Source organism: Homalodisca vitripennis, chromosome 2, assembly GCF_021130785.1.
Source record: "Homalodisca vitripennis isolate AUS2020 chromosome 2, UT_GWSS_2.1, whole genome shotgun sequence".
Classification (NCBI taxonomy): Eukaryota; Metazoa; Arthropoda; class Insecta; order Hemiptera; family Cicadellidae; genus Homalodisca; species Homalodisca vitripennis.
In genome coordinates, this window is record NC_060208.1 from 20,494,906 (window position 1) to 20,521,374 (window position 26,469).

Below are 26,469 nucleotides of genomic sequence, written 5' to 3' on the forward strand. Positions count from 1 at the left end.
ATCTTTCCTTTCTACAAGTTTTCTCGTCAGTAGTGTACCTATGGGAGGGGGGATAAACCCCTCTTCTCCCTAAGAGCCCTAAAATAAAAAATCTGGTTCATTCCGTGTAAAATCAACCAAACGGTCTGGACCTTACCTCTCAGATTCTAAGGGGTTTTTTTTATGGAAGTTGCACCTACTGAGACTAGTTAAAATGCAACATTTTTCTGCCTTTTAGTTTTTTCCCCTAAACAACATAGCAAAAAAACTATTACAGCTAATGAACTAAAATTTGTGGCATTCTTTCCACTTGAAATGCTCTTTAATTTGATGTATCAGATGTCTATGTTTTGTATATTTTAAATCCTTCCAAAATGTTTTTGAAAAATCTAAAATATGTCCCCTTTAATTTTTTTTGATAAATTATGTTATTTAGACTATAAATGATAACATATAAGCAAAATTTCATAATGGGGCATAACTGGGTTCTTATTTAACAAAAATATATTATGAATGGAGTAGTAGTAGTTTGGTAAATTTGAGCTCTTTAGCTTTAATAGTTTTTTAGCTACGTTGTTTAAAAAACAACGTAAGCGTTAAGTGTTAGAGAGGGCTTCTTAGCCCTAACTTCGCCTGGTAAAATAAGACATTTTTTACTTTTTTTTTTACTTTAAAAAAAACTTAAACATGACCAAAATTGACCTTATTCTGGGTTTTTAAAAGCCTCAAGTACCAAAAGGCAAAAATGTAAAATTTTGCATTTTAACTTGTTTAAGGTTGCCAAAATGTCTCAAACAATTATAAAATCACACTATAAAACTATAATTATACAATTATATAAGCCACCTTGCTTACATTGAACATTTTATTTAGAATCCTTGCAAGAGGTCTCCTTTGGAGAGAAAGAATCATTCCGTACACACAAATCGAACCCAGAGTCCAAGAGCCAATTAGCATTGCATAAGCACACAAAATCTATGTAATGTTTAATTATTATGCATATGAAATAATTCGTTCTTATATATTTTTCAAGCTTTTAGTGGATCAAGCTAGGAAAAATAAAATGGATAAAAAAACTTAATACACCTATATTGATACCTTCCTATTCCGCCCACAAATTAGCGTGGCTGATCAATTTCTTTCTTAGGAAATATTCCTCAAACTACCGTGCAAATTGGTTTTACTATCACATTTAACAGACGTTACTGTGTTCAAACAATTTTGAGAAAGGGAAATGTATATGAACGCATTCATATTATGCGAGAATAAATGACACCACAGGTTAAAAATGTTATTTTAATTCTTAATTATTTTAAATAACTAGGATACAAAATTGTGTTTTAAAATTGGTTTATTTTACATATGACCCTAAATTTCAATTTTTATGAGACCCAGATGGGTTACAAATGTTACAATCCTCTCACTCTGTGTAGTTATTAGAAATGGGTTTACAATAATACAATAACAATAAAAACAAAAGGAATCGGTTTAATTTAATTCAATAACATATACACAAATAAGGAGCTAGTTGTTCCGCTGATCACTAAATGCAGCTAGTTGTGTAGTAGCACGTTAGATTTTTCCGGGGAAGGTGCCCTCTTCAAGTTGTCCGTCCCACTTCTCTACCCAGCCATGTGGACACATTGACGTGAACACTCGCTTGAAGTAGTTGCAAGGCTCGTAGCTCTCTCCTCTCACTTTGCGGCAACGGTGGAAGTCAAGGTAACTCTGGTAGCAGTACCTACAACATAACATTGATAAGCAATTACGTCTACTTGCTCCTCTTATTATGCAGAGAAGCTATATTATAATTTAGCTGTATTACTATTATGAGTAATAAGAATATTGCTAATAACTTATAACAAAAACCACTAATTTTTAATTATTGAAGTACTTTTAACACGTTTGCTGAGGGCGGTAACTCTGGTTACCACTGCTACGCTGCGCTAGGAGCGGGCGGTAACTACGGTTACCACAGAGCCTTTGTTCTGAAATGAGGTCAGTGTGCGACCAGCACTCGAGCTATCACAACGCTGCATTTCTCGCTCCTCGGGAAGTACTTTTCCCACATTTTTATGCACTTCGTCTTCACTTTAGACTTTTTCATTATTTTGAATGATTTTTAAAGTTTTTATAGTAGTAAGTGATTGTGCAACACAATGGATCTTCCCTCGGGACCAAGTGGTGTACAACAACCAAGTTCTAAGCGTACAACAGAGCCAGTATTGAGTTCAGACGACGAGGATGACAACATGGACGATATGGAGTACCAGACAGACTCGGAAGTTGAGGATCCTGATTACGAGACCAACCCACCCCAATGGAGTGCTCACAACCGGATTGGAATACATTTTTATAAACGTATGTACTACAATATTTTTTTGTTTCATTTCAAGTAAACATTTAAATATATTTTGTTATAATTACTGACCACATATTTTGTAAAAAAATAACTGAATTTGAGTGAGTTAGCGGAGATTTATATGAACTTTTACACATTTTTATAAAGTTTTTACATTCATTTTAGTTTTCACATCTACACGATTTTTCACTTAGCTACGATGTATTGATTTGGAATCCATAAAAGGGCATTCCCTAGTGCGAGCGGTAACTAGTTACCAGCTGGCAAGGAAGTCTGTCCCCAGGAGCTAATGGTAACCACAGTTACGGCATTCCCAAAATGGGAGAGAGTGATAATTTTTGTGACATGAATAATTTTTATTTATTTATATCATATTCCATCCAAAACTAAGTAAAAACATATTTAAAAAATGTCTGCATATACAGTAGGGATTTTTAGCAGCGAACGTGTTAATCACTGTTATTTATAATAGTCAAGTAGCCAATTTGTGCTGTATAAGCAGACAATCTGATTTTGTTTCTTTAATCGATAGAAGAATATTTCTAAGAAAGAAGTTTAACGTTAGCCACACTAATTTTGCTGAAGGTTGAAATGGGAGGGTATCAAAGGGAAAATTCCTTATCTATTTTGAGAAAATTCAGATTGAGTGTTTACACAATGCAAAATTTCTCTCGGCTCCTGAAATTAAAACAGCCCTGAGTTAATGAATCCTCTCCAGTCACTAATAAAAACGTAGGTCTTTACGTTCGAGCTACATCCAGAACTTGCAAGACAATAAGTCACTTACTTCGTCTGGTTGGTGTTGGGAAAGCGAGGGTCGAAGGGAGCAGTTTCCAGTTTGGTGGAAGACGAGGCAGCCATTATAGCAGTAGGCATATCCTTCTGTAACAAAACACATATTTTTGTACTTTTGTTTGAAACTGACAAATTTGAAACACATTTTATAATGAAAACACAATTAATATATCTCAAAAATTTCATAACACAATTCATTCTCACAGCTTGGGTTTTTACATTAAAATTTATACAATTAAGTGAATATATATATATATATATATATATATATAAAAAAAAATGGTGAAATACTTTATAATAGTTTTCATTATTTGGAAACATCTAAGTGAACTTGAGAACTGTGTACAAATTCTAAGACACAAACTGTTTTAATATTTTTTGTGGAGGAAATAGTTTTCTTCTTAATCTTTTTCTAACGAAATAAATTATCCAAGAGGAAAATTTGACTACAAGTGGAGTGAAGCCGTGTTCGGAAATACAATTATGAATGGTTGATTATTATTTTGACCTTTTCTCAAGATATTTTTGTTAAACTGTTAATATAACAGACTTTATAGCATTAAAAAAAATTTTACACTACGGTGTGATCTTAGTTCCAGACATTCCTGGTGTTAAATTAGTCCAATAGATTGGGAATGTAATGACAACATATTCAGAGACACTGCAATGAATGGTATTGGATTCCATGTTTAATGCAAGCTGATGTATGGGCGCTTGCTCTTACCCTCATTCACAGCTCTCACTGGTGTAATAATCCTGACAGGGTCTTTTTGAAATTGTGTTATGAATCCGTCTGTGCGATGACTATTGACAGAGAGATCCTAGACGCTTGTAACACTGAACATGACCAAGGAAGAATGCTATCGATATTGGGGTTAAGAGGTCAATGGTCAATCCAATAGAAAGGTTCTAGAGATGTAAACTTAGTACACAAGCTCCTCTTGGTCCAAAGAAAGGGCTTTATTATCTCTTTCTTAATTTTTAAGGAGTACGGACATCATATGAGGTCTTCTTTTGATAAGCTAAAATGAGTACAGGATGGAATCCAAAAAGTTACCAAAACGAGAGTAAACAATAAAAAACTTAAAAATCTCTTAAAAAATGTTTATTTACATTTTAAAGCTTAATAAAAAAGGACTACATTTTCCACAAGTCGATATTTCAGTACTTTTTCAAAATCAAATGTCTTATTTCCTCACTATGACAGCCTCGATCAATATTGTCTGCCATTTGGACTACAGTAACAAGCTAGATATGGTTGAATATAAGTCAATCTCAAAAGATAAATATGGCCACAGTGTGCAGTATACAAGGAATGGCTAGTATAATATTGCGACATATACTGATAGCAAAGTGATGCGCGCACCACACGACCTTGAGTCAGTGGTTTCTATCAGGTGGTAAAATCAGATTACAAGTGAATGCGAACAAAAACATGGAAGTTAAGTATGTTGCCAATAGATGGAACCACTTTACAGACAAATATACTTCAGTAATCAGAAATAGCATTGCATTTACGATAATACAACAATACAGAGGCTAAATGTCATATGACGTCCTTACTCATTATGTAGAGTTTACACGCACTCCTTAAAGGGTTAAGGGACAAAAAAGGGCAGTCCTTTCATGTGCTACCTTCTGTATGGTCCTTTTACTATGTTGTATCAGTTATTATTAGTTTGCAAATCAAATTTCCGTTAAATAAGAGTTTTTTTAATTGACCACATAACATTGTGTACAAAACTAAAACATTTCAGATATATATAAAACACGAACATGTTTTATATAATAAAGCCGATTTCTAGTACCAAGACTAAATTAAACTATTTTGGTAAAAAAAAATTAATTTTGTGACCAACAGTTAAGCACTGAAGGACACTTGCTTCAAGTCATGAATTTTAATACAAAATTAGTTTCTTTATATATCACGTATTTCCTTGTTGTCTTCATAAGTTGCCGTTGTCAAATAAAACAGCAATAAATAAGGAAGAGATTAGTGCACCAAAAATTAATGTCTCTGGAGACTTTTAAGTATGCCTGTAAGAGACGTCACTCACTATAAAGTTTTGAAAAATAATCTTTTTTGAAGTGCCATAAGCAACTTTCTGCATTTATTCTACCATTTTGAGTTCTGAGTAGGCTAATATATTCCCAAATGAAAAAGTTACAGCCTTAATCATAAAAAAATCTGAAGTTATACAATGAACTTTTAGATTGTGCTGTAGAAACCAAATACGATGTGGGTTTGTTCTATTCCAAAACACATGCATTTAGAGCTACTAGTATCCAAAGTTTGAAGTAAATCACTTTTTTAAATAGCAGATTAACAATTTTTATATAAATGGTAAAAATTGGGGTTTGGCATGAAAAATTCACTCTTCAGTTTAGCCCTTAAAGTGCGGCATATGGACATGTCCGTTCTGTTTTTTTTTTTTTTTTTTTAGCTTAATGTGTATATTAAATTCAATGAAAGTGCAGTTAATGTGTTGAAATTCGTATGATTTATGACCATCACAAAGCAAATTAGATTCTGTGTTGCACTAAAAATAGGTCAATAACTAGAGCAATAACTTTTATTTTTCTTTCGAGTGACAATGCTCAGCACGGCATGTTGTTATAGCCATACGGCGCCGCATCTTTGTGTAAACTGCAATCACAGTACCAATGGTACTTTTTTAAAAAAATATTTGTTTTTTCCTGATTAATTCTTCTTTCAAGAAATAGAAAATAAATAACTTTAGTAAAAACAGAATTTTAAAAAATTTTTCAGACCAAAATATTTTTTAGCACTTCAAGGGTTAAGTTGTTAGTGAAAGTTCTTACTGAAAATAACCAATATATGTAGGTGTCTGCTAAATATAGACAAAAAGCTGTAACATTCATTTTTTTTACTACAAAGTACAATTTTTGTGCGCTTTCGTTGCAGCTCAAATTTAGGCAATTTATAAAAACTAATAATTCTGTACCAATAGTGTGGCTACAACTAGAAAAACTATGAAATAATTTGAGTGTTTTTAGAAAAAAAAGCCAAGCATGAATATCTAATATCGATTTCTAAAATACATTCTAAAGTCGATTTCTAAAATACATTCTAAAGTTTATCACATCAATTGTAACAGGTATTTTCTTCCAAACTAATTGCTTACATTTTCAACAAAATTGGACAGCAGTAGTCAGAATACTTAAACTTTTATTTAACTCTGCAGTGGTGATTACAACACAAGGCCAGTGGATTAATGTGCTGTTGCTGAGTAATATAATCATAGAATATGTGTCGAATGTTAACTAAAGTACAAGCTAGAACATTTCTTCTCTTACCTTTTTGAACAATGAGAGGATTCAGTAATCGCATTAACCAAGAGTTGAGAAAATAAACTCGAAATACAAGGAGAAGCAATAGATAGTGGAAGGGGGTTCCTTGCTCAGTGTTTCCTGTCAGAAAACTTCTATTCTTTTAAAATTAATGTAAAAACAGCAATCCTTAACCCACCATTGCAAAAGTTGCTCTATAATTAATTGTAACAATGTTATCTATAACATCTGCAGTACAGCTTTGAGAGACAAACACCTGAAGGTGAGAGATTGTTACTGTCTTGGCTACTCTTGTGCACTAGTTACTTCGTACTTCTGTCCATTACTACTTCCATTTTCTGTACTCACCTTACTACTACCGACACTAAGTAGGACATTAGAATCCTCATATCACGACATTACAAACTTCTGAAGTAGAGTCAAATAAAAATTTGTGTTTTGTAAAGCATTACTTCACTGTTAAAATGTCATATAGAATTATGTGATACAGTGAGTTCCACCATTCCGAACAGAGTTAGGAAAAAAAAAATTAAAACACTTTTTTATATATATAAAAAAAAAATCATTAAATCTCCAATTTTTAACTCTAAAACTAAAAGAAATTAGAAATATGTCAGTGAAAAAACACACATTTATAGTTAAACAAAATATACTGTGCAAGGACTTTTAATAAAGATATACCTGTGCTTAGAGCCTAGGTTTGAGGAAAACACCAAACTAATTTACAGAGAAGACAGTGATTTTTTTCGGCCAAAGTGCAGTGAATTGACTTCAGGATGCAATGTTCCGCTGTTATAAACATAACGTCATTTGGTGTTGATAAAATGTGTTGTTCGGCGTATAGTAAGGTGAGGTCAAGGACATTTGCCATGCCTGAGTGTGATTACACTGATCCTTCCCTTCAGACTTTCATATGTTGATACTTATTCATGAAACCTGCCTATTCCTTATCCTGCCGTGAATCCGAACAGTGTTCAGTCCCAATTAGTTCGGATTAGCGGAGCTCTACTGTATTTCATTATCGCTTCTTGGGTCTATAACACGCCTTAACCCTCCAACTGGCCATATAGCAACTTCTATAACACCCCATTTTGGCTGATTTGAAAGGGTTTTTCTAAACTGCTATAAAAAGTACAAGCTTTATGCAAATTTTATAAAATACAAAGTACACCCTGGCATGTCCAGTCTAATATAATGGAGGGATAGATCAAAGTCATGCAAGCCGGACATGAAATTGTAGGAAGAACATGTTATTTAGAGCATTGCACGGTACCTCTACCGATGTTGTGGTTTACTTTTTGAAAGCACTACTTAATTATGAAACTCTTGAATACTACATACTATGCTGCGACTGTTTTAAATGAAATTTGATAAATGTATGACATTAAAAAGCTGATTCCATTTGACACTTCAAAACCAAACTAGTGCACTGGATACGTTTAACTTATGTGGTTACACATATACAGTAGAAAATAATGAAAAATAACAAATAATGTTATTTTGAAACTGGAAATAAATATATCGTTACTACTAAACAAACATCAAAACATAGGGACTTGAGATAACACACAACACTACAACCTGTGTGTGTGTGTTTCAACATTATGGACCTCTTCAACAAATTTCTGTATAGTAAATTTGCATTGTGATTTCGATAAGTCAATAATTTTATTGGAAGGCCACCCCAATATTTCAAAAAAATATATATGGAAAAGTATACATTTCAAAACGGTTTAATTAATTTATCAAAAATTGTTTACATGAGTTTAAATATTTTTAAAAAATGGAGAGAAATGTAGTTTTTTTATATTTTAATCTAGGAACTGAGAGTCAATGTGCATTGTATAACCAAATGATCTTGTTTTCTCTTTAATTCCATGGAGGAATTTCCCAATGACTAGATCTAAAGGGCCTAAAAATATCAATTTTATATATGATGATTACATGTTTCGACAGTTGGTTTTAAATGTATTAGCTAAAGAAATTCTATCCGAGAACATTTTTGATACCATACAATTTCAACCTCCACCAAAATTAATGTTGCTGATGATAAATCTTACTCGGAGCAAATTCCTCTTTCATTATTGTACACTTATATAACACAAACCGGCTATCAGCTCCTAGTATAGCAAACCGGCTATCAGCTCCTAGTATAGCAAACCGGCTATCAGCTCCTAGTATAGCAAACCGGCTATCAGCTCCTAGTATAGCAAACCGGCTATCAGCTCCTAGTATAGCAAACCGGCTATCAGCTCCTAGTATATTAAACTTAACAACTTTATAAACCTAATTCATACAGATAACATCAAATCAGAGGTTGAAAGTACACATAATATTAAACTTGAAAAACACTTCAATACAATGGTTGAACATGATTGGCGGGAGTTGATTGTATCATCTGCCCCTAAAAGTAATTTTTATGAAAAAAATTATGTCATATTTTCACTAAGTGAAATGTATGAATTGGAGAAGTATGTTCAGTGTCAATAAAAAAAGTTTAAAACATTGTTGTAATGGAATTCAATACAAAAATAAACACTATTATAAATTAAAGGGATAAAATGTTAATAAATAAAACACATTTTTTTAATTTATGTGAAATATATTTTCATAACAAATAAAATTAAAAAAACTGACTCATTCAACAAACACGGTGGAATTTAACTAAACCTAACCATGTGTAACTCTTGTTTGGAATAGAATGCAAACCACAGGACATTTCTCAAAGTTGAACCAAAACTGTTAACAATGTATTGTAGATGCTTAATGCTAAGGAACTAGAAGTATTATTACTGGTACATTATGATAAAGAATATTATACTTAATATAAATTACTCTTAATTATCACTTAGAAGATCTAGGCTATCTTGCACAAAGCTCAACAATGAAATTACAGTTCACAAGCAAACCCAATATCAGTAAACACACTTCAAAAATCCCAATGATTAATACATATATTATATTGACACCTTGTAAGCCAAATACACTGTAAATGAAATAGTGCAAGAACTGACGTCAGTTGGTGTACCACTTCAATATATGACTATCATCTAAAGTTTCTGGTTCACACCACATCGAAACATTACTAAACAAATAAAAATCATAAGAAACTTCAAGACTATTTTATTCAAAGGTCATTAAACTGAAAGAGGCAAAGATAGTGAAACAAACCTGTTTATCACCAAGATGAGGGGAGAGGTTAGCTGCAGTGATGGACTGAAATTCAACCAATCAGCAATCATGAATTCTTATCACAGGCTGCCAATTTTTTGATAATTTGATACAGTTTTTTATTTTTTTATTATTCCTACAGTTTCTCTTATTAACAGTGGCTAATTGTGAAAAGCTATTAAGTACTTTTGTTTTGTCATATTCTATTATCATATTAAGTTTTGTAGCTATGTTCTGAAATGGCAGAATTTTTTATATCCTAAGGTTTTGTTTGTCTAAAGTATTCACATGCTCATGTAAATATTAAATATGTTTTGTTTCACCAATACATAATGTCTCAAATACATGGGATATCACTCCAGACAAACAGTTTACTAAATCCAAACAATAATAATAATAAAAAAAAAAAAAAACACACACTTGAATACTGTCTTGATATTATGTCTTTTTAATATCCTATCAATATATTTAATCGCTCCTTGGATATAGTGAAGATAGGTGAGTTTCTTATGGTCTTCATATTGATTGGAATCTAATTACAACTCATATTTTTGTAATTTGATTTTCAAATGCTTTATTGATCTATGATATAGTTTACCCATTATCGTCTAATGTAATGTATAATGTCCACTTCTCTATATTGCTTAATCTTTATGACTATCTGATATACATACGTAGCAAGGATTAATTAATTAATTTAATAATCTATACATACGTAGCAAGGATTAATTAATTAATTTAATAATCTATACATACGTAGCAAGGATTAATTAATTAATTTAATAATCTATACATACGTAGCAAGGATTAATTAATTAATTTAATAATCTATACATACGTAGCAAGGATTAATTAATTAATTCAATACTCTAAACTTCTGAGTTAAATGATGGCGAGATTGACCATTTAAATTTAATAATGTGTATTAGTTTCCTGTCTGTACAACTGAATACCTTTGCTGTTTTAAACTTAACGTTTTGCATGCATTGCTTTTATATGCTGTAGAAATTAAGCCGATCTACCTTGCAGCCTTAAATGTCCATACATCATAATCATATACATTTTGGACAGTTTTGTCTTATGTTTCAAAACTAGCCTATCTTTCTTACAACCAATGACTGATGAAATTGGCAGGATATTAAAAAGTAGGTTATACAATCAGTATTGAAGCCTACTCAAGAATTAAAGAATTGTTTGAGACTAATAAAAGACACGACTTCACTGCATATGCTTAGAGTCTACCCAAGTTCCATTTAGATGTCACCCAGGCGGTTGGAGAAACAAAACATCTAATACTACAAAAGAACTGGTAGCTTGTGATAAATAAGTCATTAATTGCTGATTGGTAAAAACTTCAGCCAATCATAATAAAGCACTGCAGCACATCACTCATATTTATAAGCGGATGTACATAACTGACTTTTCTTGGCTGTTTTTTTTATGACTTGGTGTCTGCACAGGAAGCCAAAATATTTCAATATCTCAATTGTGTTTGATGTGGTGTGAACCAAAAACCTCAGTGATAGCCATGGTTCACTCAATGTTTCAATATATATTTATATAATTTCAACAAATATTTATGAATAAAATATACTCACTCCACTACTACTTAACCAGAATTTCCCTGCTACCGTAAAGGTATGTTATATACGTAATCTCATACAATAAAATTTATACATACATATATATTCTGTATATTGACATTATATATATACACTGATGCCTTTTATCTCTTAGCACTATTTTATGTACGATGTGTAACGCAGCATTTACTGACAAAGTGTTAATGATTTACAGTCCAGAAAAAAATGAAAACTTTTCAGTTAAGTACAGCTTTATAAAAAATTATATATTTTACTTATTTGAGAGAAAATATATAACATTTTAAATCGGCCAATTTTTTCCCATGCAAAACATTATTTTTTGTACTGAAATTGTTTAAACAAAAATCTTACAATTGTAGAATTAGTTTACAATCTTGTAGAATGTTTTTACATCAGTTACACTGTAATACATTCAGCATTTTATTAATAACAAGTCTGACGTTAAATTAGTCTATTAACATAAATAAGTTTAGTGACATCTATGTTGCTAACCAAAATTTGAGATATTTTTTCATTTAGGTGATAAAAATATCTGGATCCATATTATATCGGTATAGGAGACTTAGAGGACTATGGGAAAACAGCAGCAGCACTGTGGTGTTTTTTAATAACTGGGCTGCATGATATACTTTTTTAAATTGTATTGAAGAGTGCAAGTGTACAGCACTATCGGAAGCTAGCATAAGTTGGCAGTACATTATGGCCAAGTGAAGTGAAGCCCTTTAAAGAAATATTAATGAAAATTAATTCTGTCTCCGTCTCAGAAGAATAGTCTTTTTGTCATGCATGATGATGTGCTGAGGAATCTCAGAACGTGGAATTCTTACACCAGATTACAGACTAGAAAGGTTTACAACAATGAATATGAGAAGTAGCAATAAGGAATTTTGTGTATAAAATGAGATGACACCAGAGTTGTAAATATATTTCTTTAAACCAATTATTACTAGATCTGCCATAAATTATTAATAAAATACTACAAGAATAGTTCTTGTTTATGTATGTAAGCAGCTCACGTAATTTTGTAATTTCTTTAAGTTGCTTCAAGCAGAATGTACGTAACAGTTTTGAATTTTAGTACATACTGTATTTCAAGACACCTGAGCAATTTGTTAAACAGAAAATGGTTCAGTAAACTGACATTAGCCTGTATTAGTTTATTCTTAAAAAAATCTTTCTTGCCCTCGGAAGATATGGAATATATTAAAAGTAGTAAATATCTCCAGCAGAAATCTCTCAAGGGTTGTCCAGAAAGTAAAAGACATTTGGACTAGCTCTAGTGCTTGCTAACTAATAATCTATTGATTAGCAATACAAATTTTCAGTTTTTATGACTATTTTTGAAGCTCAACACAATAACAGTGACAAATGAAATCACTTGCACTCAAGTCAAACTAAAATGGTAAGGTTGTGTGCTGTTGCAAAGATTTTGCTACCTCGGCAAAAAAAAAAAAAAAAAAGTTTCTTCCACATGTACCACTATTAGGAAACACAAACTAAATATAAATGTTTTTAAGTGTGTGCAAGGAACATATCAATATCATACGAGGTCAAAAAACTTATTAATAGTCTCTAGCATTCTAAAACTTCAAGCCAACATTGGTGGGAACAGATCAATATTTTATGTTTACAAGTCTTTTATGTATAAATTATCTAACACCTCCCCTGAAGCCATCTATCATTTCTTGGAGCCCATACACCACAATCTTTACATTATACACACATAATACTCAAACAAAACAGGAAGCAAAATATTTGTAAATTTTACCAATGAGAAAAATTATTTATGAAAGAACGGTCAAATACAGACATATTCTGGAATGAAATGAAAAATGCCTTTATTAAAAAGGCACAATTAGGACTATACGCCCTCTCTACCATTCACCCTTAAATACAGTAAATTTATAATAGTTTTATACAATTGCGGTAATTTAGTATTAGGCGTTATTGCAAAGGGCAATTTTTTAAAATGATTACCTTACTTTTAAGTCAAAGTATATCAAACTTTTGAAATTACTTAGCCCAGCACAGCAGGCTATCAATCCATACATTCAACTTTTTTTTTAAATTTCATGATAAATAATATTTGTTATGCTTTGTATTCTATTTTGTAATAGAAAATTAATTGAAAAGATATAATTAGATACTATTACAAATCATTGGTTAAGACAACATTGACTAAAATGATAGGTTCAGAAAAGTATGTTTTTAACCCATTGGCGACGGATGACGTATATTGCCCGTCATCATGTATACAGCGCGTAAAGACGGATGACGGACAGTGTCCCCGTCATGAATTTTGGGATTTGTTCAATCGATATAATTCTCGGTTATTTGTTTGGTTATTCCGTTCACCAACAAGCGATCGATAGTTGAATCGTATTATTCGGTATCTAACATCCGAATACAAGAAACTGAATGCAAAAACCGAACATAAACCTGAATACCGTAACTGTTTGCAATAGAACAGCGATCAGTCGAGCAACATGGCGTCTCGCGATGAAGTGTTTCTCCGTTCGTCGGAGTTATCTGCGTATGTGGATAATGTACTGAATGAAAGTGATAGTGATAGTGTGATTTAGATGGCGAAACTGTGAATATCAATGACGATAATGATGAAATCAGTGACAATGACGGGCGAAGTGATAGTAGTGATGACGATGACGACAATGACAATAGGCCTAACCTCCAAACTTGGACCCTGGACAAATGACACAAACACAGTAAGGCAAATCAACTTTACTGGAAATTCAGGTATAAATCCCAATTGTTTCCAGGCAATTGAATGCTGATTGTACAAGAGCTAGATGTATTGAATCAATTTCTAACCAATGAGTTCTGGGATAAAGTTGTAAGTGAAACTAACAAGTATGCTAGGGAGAAAATTTCTTGGTGGAGGTGATGTTAGGCCTAATAATAATTGGACTGATGTAACCAAGGATGAAATGAAGGCTTACTTTAGCCTTGTTGTTTTGATGTCACAAAACCCAAAACAAAAAGTAACTGACTATTGGTCTCGCAGACAAATAATTCATTGTCCTATCTATAGTGAGGTTATGTCCACGCGACAGATTCAAATCTATTTCTAGATACTTACACTTTTCATCCTCACTTCTGCAAACTGACAAACTAAGGAAAATCCGACCAGTTGTTGAATTACTTTTGTCATCATTCAAAAGGGTATTCAAACCTGGAAAGTTTTGTTGTATTGACGAAAGTTTGATGTCCTTCCGAGGAAGGTTAGCCTACATCCAATTCAAACCCTTCAAAAAGGGCTAGGTTTGGAATTAAGATTTATAAGGTATGTGATTCTGTAACAGGGTACTGCTACAATTTCAAGATATACACTGGGAAGGAAATTACCAATGACACTACAATGCTAGTTAGTGAACAAGTTGTTTTGACAATGACAGAAGACTTAGTTGGTGAAGGTCGACTTATGTTTATGGACAATTGGTATTCATCGCCAAACCTTTTTTTTGGAGCTCCTAAACAGAGATACTTATTGCATTGGTACATTGAGAGCCAATAGAAAAAATGTTCCCAAGGAAATAAAAAAAAGAAAAACTGAAGAAAGGAGAAATAACATTTCGCTCAAGTAATAACATGTTGTGTCTGAAATGGAAAGATAGGAAGGATGTGACAATGCTTTCAACATACCACGAGAGACCAGATTTCCAAGAAGTAACTTCTCAGCGAGAAAGTAGAAAACAAAATCCAGTAGTAAGCCTCAAACCAAATGTTGTTGTAGATTACAACAAGTATATGTGTGGGGTAGACAAGCAGGACCAAAAACTTTCCTCCTTTCCAGTAATGCGTAGGAGTGCCAAAGGGTACAAAAAAATATTTTTTTTACCTTTTTGATATTGCATTATGTAATGCTAGTATTGTACACAACTTGGTCACTAAAAAGAAAATTCATCTTTCAGAATTTAGGCTAAACATTGTTGACCAGTTACTATCAACAGTTCAGCTTCCTGATAGGCCTACAGGAGGGAGGCCTTCACTAGACCAACCAATGAGGCTACAATGTAAACAATGGGGACATTTCATTGAAAAAAATTCCTCCAACAAACAAAGCTAGACCATCCAAAAGATGTAAAGTGTGTTATGATCACGGAAAGCGATCAGAAACAATTTACCAATGTAAAAAAATGTAAAGTTCCTTTACATTTTGGAGAACTGTTTTGAAATTTTTCATACAGTAAATAAATACTAAAAAAAGTAAAAATGTATTTTGTAATTATTTGTAAATATATACCACACATGAATTCCACAACAAAAACTTTTTACAGGTAAGTTATACCACCATAACTGAAAAAAACTATTAAACGTTTTTTAAACAAAAAAAAAACTCAGTCCTGGGTTGTCACAATAGCGTTAAAATCTCAGTCTCCAATGGGTTAAAGCATGCCACTAATATTGTGGTTCCATGTTTGGTTTTATAAAATTTGTTTAGTAATAATTAAATATGCAAATGTAAACAAATAAATAAACACCAAAAGGCAGTAGAAATATGAAAACAATAATTTTTTGCCCAAAAGCACAATAATAAACAAAATTCAAGTTTCAGAAATATGCTCATTGTGACATATTTATAACATTTAAAATAATATACTATAGGAAATGTTTTAATTTGCACTGCTGCTTGGCAGGCAATTGTTGATTAAGTAAAAATTTTATTTGTAATTTGGTAATAATACTTGGTACTTGTTAAATACATGTTAACAGTTTACATGAATATCTGCATTTATTAATTTAAAAAAATTTGTTTAACATGTTACAGGAAGCCTATTAAATTTTAGTTTAAAAAAAGATATTAAAATAATAAATGATTTTTTATGAATGTTATTCCTAAAAAAGCAGTGGTTAAATTGAGCAGGCTTGGGGATTTCCGTCTTGACACTAATAAGATAGAAAATTAATTTGTTTTTGGTACCGCTAAGACTTGAGTACGATTGGGGGAATAGCTAACATGATAATCTACATTATAAGATTTCTAATGTTTCTGAATGTCCTTTATACAACCTATTCTTAATCTGTATTGAAGTATAAGGTTTTGAAAGAAAGGAAATATAAGGTTTTATTCTCATTGCAAAAATTTCAAAGTTATTTTTACGATTATTGTTTTTGAGAAACAAGCTGACAACTGGCTAGCTTGTCAATTCCTAATCCTACCATAATTATCATCTGAATTTTACTTTACAACTAATGCAAAAAATTAAATAATTAGGTTAAATTCAATCTATTATGTATACTTATAAAGTCTAACCACACAATCCCTAAAACTCACAATCACCGGTTTACTCATCAGAGCTGATAAACATTTCAAGCTGGAGGCATGCAAATGAGCGGAACAACGCCGATTTGGCACGCAATTCGGTTGATAATTTGTTTGGAATCGGAAACAGTATAGATCAAGAACATGGTATATTCAAGAATAGGTTGAATGAGTTTTGACTCTCAGCTCGTCTGAGGGAGAAGTAGTTGACTCATTTGCTTACCTCGCAGCCGCTAATGTTACAGGCAAACTCACGGTGCTATCCTCTGGCATTTTAATTTTCTAGTTTTCTAAGAAACAGAAAATCATATTCATCATATTAGACTCTTGAACAAGAACGGCACAAATAAAATACATTATGTGTAAGAAATAACAGTTTTATTGTACAAGCTAAGTACAAATCAGAATTACTATTTTACAGCTTCCAACAAATTCAACTTTATAATTTGTAAGAATGTTAAGTGGTAATAGTTGTGTGCTGGCAAATGTGATTTGTTTTAAAACATGTTCAATAATTCTACAAAATTAAATTGACCACTTAAAAAAATTCTATAACAAAATTTACCAATTACAATTTACAAATTAAAAACAGTAATATATTTTACCAGAAAGACTATTAAAATAATATATTTATAACATTCAAACTCGAAATGAACATCATATTTATTCAAATGAGGAAAAAATATGAAGAAGTTAACTTGTAAATGTTAACACATAGCAAACTTTAATAATTTCATTAACTACTTGGTGGAAAAACAAAATAAGCTTAATCAACAAAATAATTGTGATGTAAATATTGAATTACAGGCAATTAGAAATAATAGGGTAGGTGTCATCTAATTAAGCAATAAACTTAAACATATTTATACTATAGAAGTGGTTAAATAAAGTGCAGGCAAAGAAAAGTATAACGTTAAAAGATAATAGCATTAACAGTAAATTAGTGTTAAAAATTCATTTTCCGGCCAAGTAGTTAATTGCTTTATCGTCAGACAACCAATTAGAACTTTAACGAATTTAATTTATAGATTTTATAGTTTATTTATAAGTTTTACTAAAGAAAACTTTCATTGTATCATTATTAAATAACTCATTTATAAATGTAATGTTAAAAAGTTTTACGTATTCGATTTTGCAAATCGATATTACTAACAATATTTTACCCTTGGATACACTTGGTGAATCAAGACAGGTCATTCAATAGAAACAAACTTGTACAACTCTCTTATATTTAGTCAACTGATTGAAACATAAGAGGCCTAGACCTATTTCGTCCATTCAGCAATCATGTTAATGACACTTAAATGTCCAATCCACGTAAAGGCTTGTAACTCATGGAGAGTTGGTCAGATATTTACAGATAAAAATCATTTTAACGTACAAGTCAACTCATTTCACAAGAGGTCTCGTTTTGCCTTCTTCCTCACATGTTGTCTGCTTATATTTTTTCACCTCGGCCAAATATAACGACCAGGCATCTTTAGGTGGAGCCTCTTCCTCCTCCTGGCCTTCGGGTTTAAGCTTTTTAACCTTCCCGGTCGCCAAAAATCTCCCACCCCTCCTTTTACCGACAAAAAATGGTTTGCTGCTAGAGGCGGGTTTGGTGTCGTTAGACGTAGAACTGTCTTTTATATCAGAAACGGCAGTACCTTCTTTGGGCTCGGTACTACTTGACGGTTCTTCCGTTTTACTGTTACCGGCTACTCCAGCGTCGCTCGAACCTTGGGCTTGCTGCTCCTGCATTTTCTTGAACATCTCCAAGAAGCTGCCGTCATTGGCAAAGGCATTGACTGGTCGCTTGGAAGACGACGAGCCGCCAGAAGACCTGTGATACACCATCGTCACCTACAACCAACAGCACTGCCTCCCATAAGTCTCACACAAGACTCACGCTAGCCATATACCGCCACATAATAATATATACATTATAAACATTCTGTGTCTAAGAGGTAAAAAGAGAAATTACCCTGTTAAAAATGGACTTCAGTCTTACAAATTTCTATTGGAAGAAAATTCAAAACAAAACACAGGAAAATATATTGTATCATTAGTGTATTTGACAACATTTTGATACAATAAGTAAACTTATAAAAACAAAATTATACACATGAATGTATGACCTGAGAACTAAACTTTCTGATGCCAACAGTAACACTAAACTTACTCAGGGGATGGTCCATGAGAAGTATTGGAAAATCTTAAACGTAGGCAATGATCAAACCATATATAATTTTATAGGTCTCCATTTATATACCAAAAGTGAAATTTGAACTACGTACAACAAAACTGAGCCAATAAAGGTTTTGGTCAAAAAAAAATTGTATTATTGTTTGACAAAAAGAATTTTTAAATGTTTTTATTTGAATGTTTAAGTTTAACTCCATTTCTATGTCATGTAAACTCAGTCTCTATCTGTGCATAACAGTGTTTGGTTTCAGATGTTGCACTAAGTGAAAGTTGAAATGGAGCTAACTCAATATTAGCATTTAATCAATATTTCTCATCATAGATACACAATGCGTAAATGTTTTTATTTTATAATACAACATTCACTTCACAAAAATTATAAACAATAATTTATTTTTAAATAAAACTCTTTTCAAAACATTAACCGTTAACCCTTTGAGATTGGAAGGTCACAAATGTGGCCTAAACTTATCTCTCACTCAGCTCGGATTAAGTCTCATATTGGTTGTCTTCTTAGCTCCCCGAGCCACACATAGTGGTCTGTTGTGCTCTACATCATCACGCGGTGCTTGCGTAACCATGTACATAAATTTTACTCCAATAGCAGTATTTGACCTTCGGCTTTTTAAATTGCTGAGGTTTAAATTAAATTTTCAAATAATTTACAACATTTATTAGCTTTAATATTGAAATTTTATCAATTGGTTATTTATTATTTGCTTTTAAGCAAATCAAGTAATATGAAATTTAAGTTATAGGTACATCTGTCTTAAAATATAGTGGTCCACACTTAATGGTCTGGTGAGCTGAATGGGAATACAGCCAGCCAATAAGAGTGGCCCACGGAGCTGAAGGATAGGGCAAGGTCATAAGTCACAGACTCGAGAAACAGAGCATCAGATGACGAGGACAAGTATCATGTGAATTTGATGCTAATCCCAAAGGGTTAATGTAAAAACTTTATTTTAATAAGTCAATTCATTAAATAAAATACTATTGAAAAATTATAAGTATGGCGAAATGCTATTACTAGATTAAGTGAAAAGAAAAATAGGAATTATATAGCCATTAATTATGTATGGGCCTCTTGTATTCAATAAAAAAAATCATTTAATGATCTTTTAACTTCCTTTATAATGTACGGTAATTTCTCTTTTTATTTGTTTATGGATAAATACAAATGAAATGTTATGGTACGATTGATTTAACATAATGATAATAACCAGAAACCATTACATAAAGATGTTAAAATTATAACACTTCATTTTACCTTGAACTTAGACATAATTTGTTACACATGTTTGCATATAACCTAAACAAGAGTTACACTTCACCGCAAGTTTGTCTTATTACTAAATGTGACTGTTTCTAATTTACTGCTTTATAATATTAACACGTTCATGATGACGTTTATCCCATCGGGTACACACGATCTTTTGCAACTTCCATTGTGTACCTGATCGGACACCGTGGACCCCGCAGTAATAGTCAGGGCTATTTCCGATCAGCACTTTTCCCACCTCAGATCACACTCCAGATTGTACAACGTGATCTGATATTGAAAAAGTTGGATGATCTGAGGTTGAGAAATTACAGATCGGAAATGCTCTTGGCCATTAAGCAGGGCATCCGTGGTGACTGCCCATCCTGTAAAAGAAAAACCTCCTTCGAGATAGTAGGCCTACCTCAGATCACGTGAGCACTTGTTATAATTATAATACGTAAGTTTGTATTTACCTACTTAGGCTATATATCCTATAACAAATAATAGATAGGGACAGAGTAGCCTCCTTCTTGTCAACATTGCTTGTTTTTGGGAGGCAGAAAATAAGAAACAATTGTCATAATGGCATGTAATTTTCAGAGTAGGTTAAGTCTGTTCTTTCTAATAATATAGGTTTTGTTGGGTTCCCAGTGAGAAAAACTCTTCCAAAAGCAGTGACCTCCAAAAATAATACCAAAATACTGAATTCTGAACGAGACAGGCACCGAAAAAGTATCACCTTCTGAGTCATAATCCGCACTAATACCTTGAGGCATTAGTATTAGTCCATTTGAGCATTAGTCTCTTTTTCAAGCACTATTCTGTCTATTATTAGTTTATTATCGCTTTCTTTTCTATATAGTGGTTAAGGCTGCAACTTAAAATGGTTCATTTAGAAGGCTCTATTTAACAGTGGCTATGTATTAAAAAGCAGTGCAAATATTAATTTATTTTTGGACACTTTCATTTTTACACTTTTTTAGATAAAAGAAATGTCCACATAACTGAACATGATACAAAATTAAAACCAAATATGAAAATTCTTGTTTGTAATTTAACAAAATAGGCCTATAGTTTAAAAATGTGAGTCAATGCAAAAATTATAAAAGATTTAAAAAATCAATGTTAGAATGTTTAATACACCATATTGTTAGAGCATATAATTTTTTAAGTGGGCCTAGGTAGTACATAAGATTTGTTGGGGTTGAGCCAAAAAATGTATGAAACGTACAAAATAAAATCTTATACAACCTACTTAGGTTATTATCCCCAGAAATTGCAACATTCTGGGCCCATTGGTATAATCATCACTATGATGTCTGAAGATGATTATTATATTTAATCACATGAAACATAACATGCAACTAACATAGCATGCTCGTTTGAATTTCAAAACACGTATATGTACCTGCCACACTTCTAGGGTTAAGAGTTAGTATCTTAATCCTCAAGATAATCTCTTCAGCAGTTTCACGATCAGGTGCTCCTTAGGAAATGTTTATGTGGTTGTTTTACGACATGATGGGTTTTAAATAGATAATAAATCCTGCATATATTTTAAAACTATAGACTGCTTGAGGGCTAACTTCCACCATAACTAGACATTGCTCTCTTCTGAGAGATATTAATTATTCAATTAAAAATGTTCTCAACAGTCTTGAAAAAACTCAAAATTGTCCTACATGCTTTAGTCGTGCTTGGCGTGAAGCATAAGCATTAACCCCCATTGAAATGAGTAGGAGTACAACCTAGTATGAGCAGGGTTAGTTTTAACTTAAGTACTCTACAAACTAATTTACTGGCCTACTGAGTTCATGAGTAGAGTACGATAAATGGACCCCGGTTTTTTTAAATCGATTACTTTAATTATCGATACATAATATTCGTATGTTGAATATAAGACTATCAATCGATATCAATGTATCTACAGTCATAATATCATGTTTGAAATTAAAAAAATAGAAAAATACATAGTGATAATCCCATAATGATCAAACTATAGCGATAAAAAAAAACAAGTAGAACAGGAATAGGAAAAATGGGTAAGGTACAATAAGCGGACCCGGTTTTTTATATCGAAATTGGCAAACAATATTACTTAATCATAACCTTTGATATAATCAATCGATACTGATTAATTATTTGGAACTATTAACTTAACCTATATCAACAGCTGTAAACACTCTAAGGTAATTCTAAGCAATATATGGGTCAACCTCGATTTTTCTCATATTACAATATAATGTTCCAATAGTCAATTAGAAAAGGAAATGACTAGAATTTCTTGCCGGAAAGCAGTTATAGGGAGCAGGCAACCGCCAGACGGTCATATATTGCTTAGAGTTACCTATTAGTGATCAGGGGCACTGACGTGATCTGGACTTCAAATTTGGAACTACTCAAGTTAATTTTTTTTTCTAAAAGAGCAAGCAGCGCAAAGCGCTGCGCAGCGGGCAGGCATTGTGCGTGATCCTTTTTTTTATTAAAAATTTTTTAAAATTGTTATTACATATTATAATATAATGTAGGTAATGTATGTAAAACAATTTTAAACACATAATTACATGCTGGAAAGCAAAGTAAACCAATATAATCCGCCCAATACAAAATCTCCGTAAAAATCTGGTAAAGGAATCTGTGTCATTCCTTTGGCCTGAATCAATTCAGTATAGACGAAGATCACGCACGATGCTTGCCCGGTGCGCAGCGCTTCGCGCTGCTTGCTCTTTTAGAAAAAAAATTAACTCGAGTAGTTCAAAATTTGAAGCCCAGATCACGTCAGTGCCCCTGATCACTAATAGGTAATTCTCGCGGTTGCCTGCTCCCTATAACTGCTTTCCAGCAAGAAATTCTGGTCATTTCCTTTTCTAATTGACTATTGGAACATTATATTGTCATATGAGTTGCCTGCTCCCTATAACTGCTTTCCGGCAAGAAATTCTAGTCATTTCCTTTTCTAATTGACTATTGGAATATTATATTGTAATATGAGAAAAATCGAGGTTAACCCATATATTGCTTAGAATTACCTACTCTAAAATAATACACCTAGGATAATATTTCAATTTTACATACGTAATTCTGATTATTAAAAATGGCAGTCAATTTTAGAAAACTACACGACGATGCTTTTTCGTGGCTTCAATATGTTAGACTTGTACCAAAAAACCCATTATGTGAAATTTGTGGGAAAGAAACAACTGTAACTATGAGAGGAGTAAATACGGTCGTCTTCAGTTTTCCTAATTTTGGTTATAATAATTTGTTTGATCACTGTAAATATTAAATTCATATTTTAATTTAAAGCATATGATTGTTATTGAGGACTATAGGTACTTTTATATCGATTGATAGTCTAGGATTTGAGACGCGAATATTAGATATCGATGACTATATACTTCGGTTTAAAAAACCGAGTACGCTTATCGTACCCTACCCAGAAAAACTTATAAATAATAATGCATTGACAAAAACATAAACATTTTGAATTTGTCCTATTTAAATGTTTTCTCCTGGGTAGCATCGATTAACCGTTTTCAGGGTGTTGAAAGCATCCTCTCCAGAAAACCGTACCTGGTTTGTGACTTTTTGGCCCTACACAAGATTTCAACTGTCTGAGTATTAGCACCAGTTGCTGGTTCTAAAATATTTTCACTACAGTGGATGAGAAAATACACAAAACATCATTCACTCAACCCAAAACATGCCTTCCATTTCTATGTGACTATTGTTGTTCACATAATGGGGATTCCGCACCAGACCATCTTGAAGCCAAGAAAAACATGTTTTATAATTCTTTTAAAATTTCAATTACATTAAGTTTTTTAAAGTTGACCACTATTTTGATTTCCACAAAGTCCCTTATTTAAAAGTCAAATAGGGTAGAGTATGATAAGTGGACCTGGTTTTTACTAGGATTAGTATAATCACGGATACTTAATATTAAAATATTGAATACGAGTCTATCAATCACATCAACATATCTATAGTCATAATACCATCATATTTAGAATTAAAAAATAGGTACATATAAAACACATTGTGGCAGTCTCATAAATAATAAAGGGGCTATAACGATTGAACACAATAATTAGAGCTGGAAATAGGAAAAAACCAATAAATAATAACAAATATTTATAACAGAAAAAACAAAACATGTGTAACTATTTATGTTTTCCCCTGGGTAGCAATGACAAACTATTCTTAAGAAGTTGTTGAAAGAATCCTCTTTATAAAATCATATTTTTCTTCTGTACAAATACTCACATGATATGCCACTTTTTAAATTTCGTTTCAAGGTCATCCACGACTTATCGACTGTGTTATTATCTACAGAAGACAATATAATTGAGACAAGACAAGACAATGAAAAAGTGTTTAAAGTTGATACGTTAGTTATTGTTCAAAACTCGTAGGTATCGGTTCATTATATTGATGGTTATAATTAAGTAATATTGTTTGTCAATGTTGATATATAAACCGGTCTCGCTTATTGTACTCTACCCAAGTTCATGTAAGGGAAAATACAGATGTCTCCCTGGTACAAACATGAAACCGGGCCAAGCGTTCTACAGCTGACGAGACCTAGTACAATATCGAATTCTCATGACTGGCCCTAGTACTTAACTGATCTTAAGATTACCTTAAGTTTGAATAAGCTTAAGTAAGCAATAGGCTAAAAATGTTTACACATGTAGAATTAGGTCAATAAGCAAGTGGTGGGGACACAGACGAGATACAAAATTTGGTGAATGTTATGTTCTTAGTTAATACTCTGTGTTTCTTGTCTGTCTTATGTAGCCTAACCAAAAAGGACGAAACAGTTAAAAGTACAACCTAGCCTAATTTAGATGACTAAATAGCCTAGGTAGTAGAGACAAATATGATCAAAGGATGCATAGACTGAAATATAATAATAATCCAATTTCTAAGTTTTTTTTAAATTCAACTTTTAAAAGTAAATTTAAAATGTATGGAAGTATCAGCCAATGTTAAACCCTTTTTACTGGGGGGTGAATCCATGTTTCAACATGGAGAAAATTTCTAAAATGCTTCAAATTCCTGTAAGGGGCTTTGATTTTCATCTTTATCACTGCATTTTTTAATTGGATTTTGGAAACTAAGAAAGATTATGGCCCATTTATGTACCAAATATTAAAGAACAGGTTCTAATCTATTTCATTCAAGGTATATCAAAAAATATTCTGTCAAAACTACTCAATTATCACACTTATTCACTAAGCCACATAAGGCTTTATCTAAATTAGCCTAGTTATTCCAAAACGTTCAGAGAAAGAAAAAACTGGCCTAAACATGACTAGGCCCAATTATTTGAAGCATTAAGAAATCTACACTGCACATGAAAAACTAGTATTGAATTATAAGAAGCAAAACTAAGGCAACAATTTTTTTATAAATTATATGAATATTTACAGTACCTGATTACAAAATTATAGGTACAATCCAGTTCACGCAACCGACGACTTCAGATAATGGAGTATAAGAGTGGAGGACACTCTCACAGGACAGAAAAAAACTGCCTTCATAATAAAATCTATTTCTCAGTTATATATTGAACAATTGTAATACTATATATTATACTTCATTCTTGAACCATAATTAATTCTTTGTTAAAATTAAATAGTGTTCAAAGCAGTAAACAATAATGTTACTAACAAGTACCAAATGTGTAATTTTTAAATAGAATAAATAAATTGTGATATTAGGAATTAAATCATAAATACCTAAACAGTCTAAACTTTATTTGTTGAAGTTGAAATATGACTCGTAAGCATTGTAAAAATATATGGGAGAGTATGAAATCAATTTCAGAGTTCACCAAAAAGGAATGTTGTAATGAAGCTACACAAATATTCAGTAATTACTTTTAAAAATGTTACTGTCATTTCAAAACGACAAATTTGTTAAAGCAAAATAATCATAATATATTAAGAATAACTTTCCTAAGTTTAAATTTCCTATGTTTCTACAAAATCAAGATCTACCTATATCAAATACAACAGAAACCTAATTCAAATTATTTATTGTAATTTAGGCGTTTTCAATGTATTAGGTCAAAATAAGCAAGTGGTGGGGACACAGACGAGATACAAAATTTAGGTGAACCGGGTAACAATATATTCCCTAAATTATCAAGGCTTCATTCTGGAGTTTTGTCAGGAACTTGAAATCTGAGGTCTACCAGAGCAAATGGAATATTTCTCGGATGATCAACGTGAGAATCTGTCCTGAGGGTATATGTATCCTATTTGCGGGGATGATTATTTTTGCTCGTAATAGACCTTCGCCGTGACCTCATGCCTCAGTTTGACTTCACCACCCAGATCACAATATGTCGTCTCGTACGTTTAGGGTTGAGGAGTGGAGAGAAAACTTCTTATTGGATACTTTCCAAGGGAACTGGGCTGACTTGATTCCTCCATCCGTCCCTTTGCGCTTCTGTGCTCCCAATTATTGCGCCTCAGACTTACAGTTATCTTCATTAAGTTTACCT

At 32.2% G+C, this 26,469-nt stretch overlaps 1 protein-coding gene across 2 annotated transcripts; it reads right to left on the reverse strand.

Moving 5' to 3' along the window:
• Window positions 1–1,447: 1,447 nt before the first annotated feature.
• LOC124353641 (cytochrome c oxidase subunit 6B2-like) lies at window positions 1,448–25,519 on the reverse strand. Of its 2 annotated transcripts, XM_046803578.1 has the most exons (3): window positions 25,394–25,519; window positions 3,129–3,223; window positions 1,448–1,720 (listed from the first exon to the last, which is right to left on the reverse strand). In XM_046803578.1, the coding sequence occupies exons 2-3, from the start codon at window positions 3,215–3,217 to the stop codon at window positions 1,552–1,554; spliced, it is 258 nt and encodes an 85-aa protein (XP_046659534.1). In that variant the 5' UTR covers window positions 3,218–3,223; window positions 25,394–25,519; the 3' UTR covers window positions 1,448–1,551. The 2 variants fall into 2 exon arrangements, with proteins under 2 accessions (XP_046659534.1, XP_046659533.1); XM_046803577.1 differs by lacking the exons at window positions 1,448–1,720; window positions 3,129–3,223 and adding an exon at window positions 16,866–18,349 and having other exon boundaries at window positions 25,394–25,486.
• Window positions 25,520–26,469: the final 950 nt, after the last annotated feature.

Excerpts from the sequence above, each read along its gene's own strand:
- LOC124353641 (XM_046803577.1), bottom strand. The coding sequence starts at position 18,343 with ATGGTGTATCACAGGTCTTCTGGCGGCTCGTCGTCTTCCAAGCGACCA.